The sequence below is a fragment of the Tympanuchus pallidicinctus genome, unplaced genomic scaffold (assembly GCF_026119805.1).
Source record: "Tympanuchus pallidicinctus isolate F22 unplaced genomic scaffold, pur_lepc_1.0 scaffold63, whole genome shotgun sequence".
NCBI lineage: Eukaryota > Metazoa > Chordata > Aves > Galliformes > Phasianidae > Tympanuchus > Tympanuchus pallidicinctus.
The window spans coordinates 273321-280721 of record NW_026294784.1 but is presented as its reverse complement, the minus strand read 5'-3'; the positions used below and the strand labels follow the sequence as shown (position 1 = coordinate 280721).

General features: G+C 62.9%; 1 protein-coding gene across 1 annotated transcript; it reads left to right on the top strand.

Moving 5' to 3' along the window:
• Positions 1–6: 6 nt before the first annotated feature.
• Positions 7–1577, top strand: SLC39A5 (solute carrier family 39 member 5). Its single transcript, XM_052665248.1, has 6 exons — positions 7–49; positions 128–188; positions 262–441; positions 619–699; positions 779–969; positions 1037–1577. The coding sequence occupies exons 1-6, from the start codon at positions 23–25 to the stop codon at positions 1175–1177; spliced, it is 681 nt and encodes a 226-aa protein (XP_052521208.1). The 5' UTR covers positions 7–22; the 3' UTR covers positions 1178–1577.
• Positions 1578–7401: the final 5824 nt, after the last annotated feature.

Genomic DNA, 7401 nt, shown 5'->3' with positions numbered 1-7401 from the left:
GCTGCTGGAGCTGCTGCTGGGAATGCTGCGCCGTCGCCGTGCCACCACGGTGGGAACCGCGGGCACCGGGAGGGCGCGGGGGCACCGCTGAGTCCCGCTGTGCCCATCGCCTCTGCTCTCCTCCCAGCCCCATCCCCACGGAGAGACCCCCGAGGCGGCCGCGGGGGTCCCGGCCGCGCTGCCAGGCGGTAAGACCCCCCCCACCCCCCGGCGCCGTCGCACCGACACCGTCGCACCTCGTGCGCCCCTCTCCACCCGCAGGCGCCGAGCTGCGCTGCCTGACGGCCCCGGCGGTGGAGGCGGAACCCGAGGCCCCCCCCGGGCCCCACCACGGACACTCCCACGGCCCCGCTTTGCCCCCCAATCCCGCGGCCGCCGATCTGGCGTGGATGGTGGTGCTGGGAGACGGCATCCACAACCTGACCGACGGGCTGGCCATCGGTGGGCAGCGGGGGGGCTGCGGGTGGTGGCGGGGCGGGCACGAGGGGATGAGGACGCACGGGAGGTGCGAGGAGGCGAAGGGACGGGAGCACGGGGGCAGGGGTGCGCGGGGGGATGCGAAACGCGGTGGGGACGCGGGGCTGAGCGCTCCGACACGGAGCTCCCCTCTTCCCGCAGGCGTTGCCTTCTCCCACAGCCTCCCCAGCGGCCTCAGCACCGCGCTGGCAGTGCTGTGCCACGAGCTGCCCCACGAGCTGGGTAAGGGCTCAGCGCCCCCCCCCGCCCCCAGCCCCCCCCCCGGACCCCTCACCCCACGCCCACCCTCCTCTCCCCGCAGGTGACCTCGCGGTGCTGCTGCAGGCAGGCACGGCGCCCCGCACCCTCCTGCTGCTCAACCTGCTCTCGGCGCTGCTCTCCTGCCTGGGGGCGGCCGTGGGGGCGGCCGTGGGGCAGAACGCGGCCCATCTCACCCCGTGGATCCTCACCGCCACCGCCGGCACCTTCCTGTACGTGGCTCTGGCTGACATGGTAAGGGCCGGCGGGGCTGCGGGCGGGGGGCCGAGCTGCGCCCCACTGAGCCCCCGCTCCGCCCCAGCTCCCCGAGGTGCTGCGGGGTCCCGGCGGGGGGACGTGGGGCCGCTTCGTGCTGCAGAACGCGGGCTTCCTGCTGGGCAGCGGCATCATGCTGGGCATCGCGTTGGCCGAGGGCCACCTCAGCGCCTGGCTGCAGCCCTGAGGGGGCGGCCCCCGTGAGCCCCCGCCCCGCTGGGACCCCCAGCACCCAGCCCCGGCTTCGGACTTTCTCCCCTCCTCGTGGGACCCCTCTGCCAACCCAGATGAAATGCAGCCAATCGCGGGGGCTCCGTGGGTCGCAGCTGCCAGACCCCGACTCCGCGTCCCCGTGGGGGGGGGGGGGCGGCAGGACGACGCTGGGCCCCCACCCCTCTTTGGTGGCGCTGCAGAGCTGCGGGTCTGGCGGCGCCGGCGTCGAAAGGAACGCGTTCCCCTGCCTGAGAAAGGACAGCAGAAGAGGCGTAGAAGCAATAGCATTTAATAAACATACTCGATTCAAAGCCACAATATGAATAACAGGACTTGGTCGCAGCTTACATTGTATAAAATAGATCAAGTCTGAATGCGTTTTATTTTATTCCTTTTTTTCCCCCCCTTTTTTTTTTCGTTATTTGTTTTTTCTGCTGTGGTTCCTTCACTCCCTCCCTCCCCCCATCCCTCCCCCAAAGGTGATGCATCCATGGGACATCTGAGACGAAAGGAACTGCTCACAATGCTCAGCACGGGGACGGGGCCGTGGGGCGGCGTGGGGCACAGCTCTGTGCTCTTCCTACAGCCGGGGGGGTGAAAACGGAACCGGGTCGGGGCTCTCGGGACAGGACAACGCTTTGGGGCACGGCTCACAGCGACGGCCCCGGGGGGTCGGGGGTCACCGGTGGTTCGTTTACCGCTTGTAAATTGCACATCAAAGCGCCCCGCTGGGGGACGAGGAGCTGAACCCGGAGGCAGCGCTGCGTTGTGCTTGGAACCAGCGGTGGGGGAAGGAGCCGCTGCACCCGCAGCAGCGCCCGCATCTCCGCCCCCGCCCCACGGCACAGGGAAACCCCCCCCCCCCCACGGAGGTGGGCGCACAGCGGTCAGCGCGGGGCCCCTCCGGTGCCAATGGGGCAGCGGTGGGGCGGCGGTGGGGCCCGGAGCGGAGCTGCCGCCGTCCGGTTGTCACAAGAGGTAGTGAGAACAGTGCAGAAAGGACGCAGCTCAGGGCGCCCCGTTCCCAACCGCTTTGCTGACGCTCCCCGGCCCCACAGATCGGCACCGGGGTGCAGCCGAGGTGGGGAGGGGGTGTGGGGTCACCCCATGGGGCTCGGCCCGGGCTTCAGTAAAGTGCTGCCGGCGCTGGGCTGGGGGAGGAGGGACCCCCAGGAGCGCCAGGCTGAGCTGCGTGCAGCCCCCCCAGGGCTCTATTGCTTTGGGGAATGGGGGGCTGCACGCCCACTCCCCCCATTTGGCACCGCTGCGCCGCGAGGCTCCGAAACGCCCCCAGAGCTCTGAGCAACGAGAAGGGGAGCGAAGCTTCCTCAGCGCCGAGGAGGGCGAGGAAAGGGCAGAACCTTCCAGGTACCCCTAAAGGGCTCCGGAAGAGACGCAGGGCATCAGAGCTCCCCGGATACGCCGTGCCCGTGGCTGCACAGACCCCAAACGGCTCCGCCCCCGTCCCAAACCTCCCCCGGCGCTGCAGTGCAAAACTCAGGAATGGAACGATGCTATCAGCAGCGAGACGCCCAGCCCAGCTGCAATCCTACTGCCTACGGACGGCACGACCCCAAACTGCTCACAGCGACCCTAAGGGCACCGGGAGCCCAAAAGGCACTCACACCAGCCCTAGGACAGGGCAACTCCAGACGGCGCTCACACTGACTCCAAGGGCAGCGGGACCCCAAACTGCACTCACACTGAGCCTACGGATGCTGGGACCCCAAATGGAGCTCACACCGCCTCTGTGAACAGTGAGACCCCAAAATGTGCTCACACCAACCCTGAGGGCAGCAGGAACCCAAAAACCGATGCTCACACAGACGCTAAGGGCAGCGGGACCCCAATCGGCGCTCACTGACCCGGCCGGAGCCCAGCCCACGTCCCGGCCAAAGGATGGATGGACGGACGGACGGCGGCTCAGCAGCACAGGGCAGCGCTGGGGGCAGAGCGCAGCACTTCACCCTCTGGCTCCCATTTCCTGCAGCATTGGGGGAGAGGAGAGGAGAGGAGAGGAGAGGAGAGGAGAGGAGAGGAGAGGAGAGGAGAGGAGAGGAGAGGAGAGGAGAGGAGAGGAGAGGAGAGGAGAGGAGAGGAGAGGAGAGGAGAGGAGAGGAGAGGAGAGGAGAGGAGAGGAGAGGAGAGGAGAGGAGAGGAGAGGAGAGGAGAGGAGAGGAGAGGAGAGGAGAGGAGAGGAGAGGAGAGGAGAGGAGAGGAGAGGAGAGGAGAGGAGAGGCCAAACCCCGCGGCCGCCCCGCGCGCGGCTCAGCCAGGCCACAGCTTTCCATGCGATCACTTTATTGTCTCAAGACGAACAAGGGCAGTGGGACGGGATCAGTAAGGCCACGTTCCTCTCACCATTTCTTTTCCTCCTTTGCATGGAACGAGCGCAGCCGGCGCCCCGGCCCCACGCGCACATGGGGAACACGGGGACGCAGAGCAGCCGCTGCGCCCGCCGGCCGCTGAGGTCTGTCCTACTGCGTTCAAAGACACGTTTATGTGCCTGAGGTGCGGAGGGGCAGCGTTCACACACAGGACGTGGTGAGCACACACAGCTCGCGGCAGACGCCTTCCAGTCCTCGCAGACGCCGCCCCCCCCCGCCGCCCCGGAGCTCCGCGATACGAACCCGAAAAAGCGCCGCTGGGAGAAGAGGTGCCGACAGCTCCTGGGTCCTTGGAGAGAAAGGAAGAAAGAAACGCACAGAAAAGCAGAAGAAAAGAGGAAAAGAAAGGGAGAAAAAGCCAACTACCCCGAAGCGAACAACGCACGCGAGCTCCGAATGGAAAGGGGGGTTTTGTCCTTTGGTTTCTTACGAAGGCGAAGTGGGGCGCGCTCTGCACGGCTCTGTGGTCCCTATGGGGGCAGCGGGGGGACGCAGCCCCGGCACAAAACGAACCACAAAGGTTTCTGGGCTCTCTGCTTTGCTCCTCGCTTTGGCCTTTGCTCTGCGCTGCGCTCGGGGCTGCGGCGCTCAGAACCCGACGTCGTTCCTGCGGAGTTTTTTTTCCTATTTTTATCTTTTTTTTCTTTATCTTTTTTTTTTTTTGGAGCTTTCACTCTGGTTTCAGTGCTGCTTTCGGATCTGTCGGCCTCAGCCCCAGGTCGGCGGGGCCGGAAATCAGCGGTGCTTTGGGTTGGGATGGGGGGGGGGCGCAGGGACGGGGCCTCGCATCTCCCGCAGGAAACGAATCGCCTGCAGTCGGGAGCAGCAAGGAGGAAACGCAGCAGCGCCTCCTCAGCGCCGCTGGTGGTCGGGGGCTGCGGGGGGCGTCAGGAGGAGCCGTGGGCCGCCTTACATTCAGTGTTTGTCAGCAGTTTTATGGCTCAGGCGGGCGCGCGGCCCGCGGCTCTGGCAATGGCAGTGCAAATACACCTTTCCCACTTGAAATGTATTTGTGCTGTTTTCTCTTTTTTTTTTTTTCTATTTTTTTTTTCCTTTTTTTTTTCCCCTCTCTCTCTCTCTCTCTCTCTCTCGTAACACAGCTTCCCTTTCTTCATTCGTTCCCTGGAAACAAAACTCTTTCCTTTTTTCTCTTTTTTTCAAGTTAAAAAAAATCAAAGACTAAAAGCAGAACGAAACCCAGCGCCGCTCTCGCCACCCCTTCCTCCGCTGCTCTGCCCCCCGCGGGACGCCCAAGGCCTCACGCTTTCACAAAGTGCTCATTCCTTGAAGCAAGTGCTTTGGGCCGGGGGGCGGAGAGAAACTTCCTGTCCTTTTGGGGGCCGTTTGTCCCACACCCCACAGCTTTGGGGGGCCGAGGAGCCGCCGCTCGGCGAGCTCTGCACCAAACGTTGCCGCAGGAACGCGAAGCAGGAATGGTCCGACTTTGGCATGGAGGCGGCGGCGGAAGCTTCCCTCCGTCCCTCTTACAATGCACTGGGAAACCACCACGAATCTCGTTGAGCAAAAGAACGCGTTATCACCGAACACTTGGATTATTACTGAAATCGTCAAGCTGTGCTGTCGGATGAATGCGATACAGCGTTAAAGGAGAACAAGACTGGAGCTGCGGGGAACGCGGCCGCGCTTCCCCCCCATCACCCCCAGCCCCCGACCGCGGCCGCGCTGCTGAAACCTCGCTTCACTCCACCGTCGTCATTATTATTATCGTCATTATTGATAACAAGACACGAGGGGAGAAAAACCTCCTCGCTAAGAGCAAGGGACGCGTCCACACGAAGCTGCAGGGAGCAAACGAGAAGCCCTTACGAGGTCGCTTTGATTGTCTCATCGTCCCGTCGTCGCGTCGAGCGCCAACGCGCAGCGCGGGCAGAAGGCAAAAGGGGCCGGGGCTGGAAAAAGGAACCGAAAAGCGCAACCGAAATACCGAGAAAAATCAAAAGGAGAGAAGGAAAAGCAGCTCTGTGTGCTCTAAGGAATTCTCTCGTCCCGGATGCAGCTGAAGCCGTGAGGACCGACCGGCAGCAGCCCAGGCCGCGGGGCTCCGGACCCCATCTGCCAGCGCAGGGAAAGGAGCCGGGAGATGAGGGACGCGGCAGCCATGTAAACAAATCTCTTTTTTTTTCCAGTTCTCCTCTGCAGAATACTGAAAAGGATCTTCAGAAAGGACCTTTCGATTCAAGTTTTGTGAGCTCTGGTTCCCCATGAGGTATTCGGCGCAGGAAGGCCAGCGGGAGGACGGGGTGAGCGGGGAGCCCCGGGGGGGCAGGGAGCCGAGCAGCGCCGCCGGGGAGCAGCGGGCAGCGAGCCGCAGAGCTGCTGGGACACAAAGCGCTCGCAGCCCGCGGCCGCTGCTCCCCTTTGGTTCTGAGGGCTTTGGTAAAAGGGAGCCGCAGCGCGACGGCGCCGCCTGCGCTGCCCAGGGCCGGCCTGCGCCAGCGCCACGGAGCGGCTCCAGCAGCAGCGGGGAACGACGCCGATTTGGTTACAGAAACGCCCGCCTTCCTGCTGTGCAGAACCGGGAGGCAGCGCAGGACACGGAGGGGTGGCTGGGAGGAGCGGGAGCCGAGCGGCCACAAAGCGGCTGAGAGCAGGACGTGAGCGGGACAGGAGCAGAGCACAGGCAGCCATGAGCGGGACGCGAGCAGCCCTGAATGCGACACGAGCAGAATCCAAGCAGGCCACAAACAGCCCGCAAACAGCCATGAGCCCACATGGGAGGCCAGCAGCAGGAACAAGCGGGCTGCAAGAGAGCCGTGAGCGCACCAAGGACAGGATGCAAGCAGGAGCCAAATCATGCCACGAGCTGCCATAGCTGTGAATGTGCCACAACAGGAACCAAGGCAGCCATAGCTGTGAATGTGCCACGACAGGAACCAGGGCAGCCACGACAGCCATGAGCAGAGCGCAGGCAGGATGCAGCAGCACCAAGCTGCAGCTCCCAGCCCTGCTCTCCCCCAGCCCAGGCCGGAGCCAAAGCCGGCAGCAGCACCGACCGCAGGCCGCCCCCCGCAGCCCCCCCCCCTTGGCCTCGCAGCCTCTGCGCCTGCTGCTGTTACAGTAATTCGGAAAGGAAAAAACGAAACGGAACAAAAAAACCCAGCAGTGCAACGTTTCTCGAATGCTTCGAACCTGCCCTATAAATACGATCTCTGAGATCAGAAAAGAAAACCCGACACAACAAAAAAACCCAACGATCTGACGAAGGCGCGAGCCACTAAAACCTGCCAGCGAGCTGCGGTAGAAAAATAAATACAGACCTATCGGGGGTGTGAATAAGGACGCTGAAGTGCATTTTCTTCCTTATTTAAAGGCTGAAGGTTTCAGATTTTTTTTGGATTTTTGTTGGTTTTTTTCAAGGTAAATGCTTGTTTCCTTATAAATAACCTTTTATCTAAAAAAAAGCAACACTGACTCTGGCACGGCAGCAGCCACGCGACAAGGAGAACGAAAACCCTCTTAGGATCCGACATCTTGTCAAGAGGAAAAAACAAAACCAAAAACAAACCAGAAACGGAAAACCAACAGAATCCCTAAAGTGCCTGGCGTGGGGAGCGAGGTTCCAGCAGCGCCCGCAGACCGCGGCGCCCGCTTTTGCATAAAAGTGACAGCTGCCAAAAGGGTGTTTTAGTGTCCCAGGTACAGTAGATCTCGATTCAAGTGTCTGTATAGGAATCGGAGGATGAGCACGAGAGAAAAGCGACTCAGAGAGGAGCGTTACGGCGGCACCTGGCCGGGAGCGAGCGCCCACCCCAGCGGCTGCACGGCACCCGACCCCAAAGCACACCAAGAG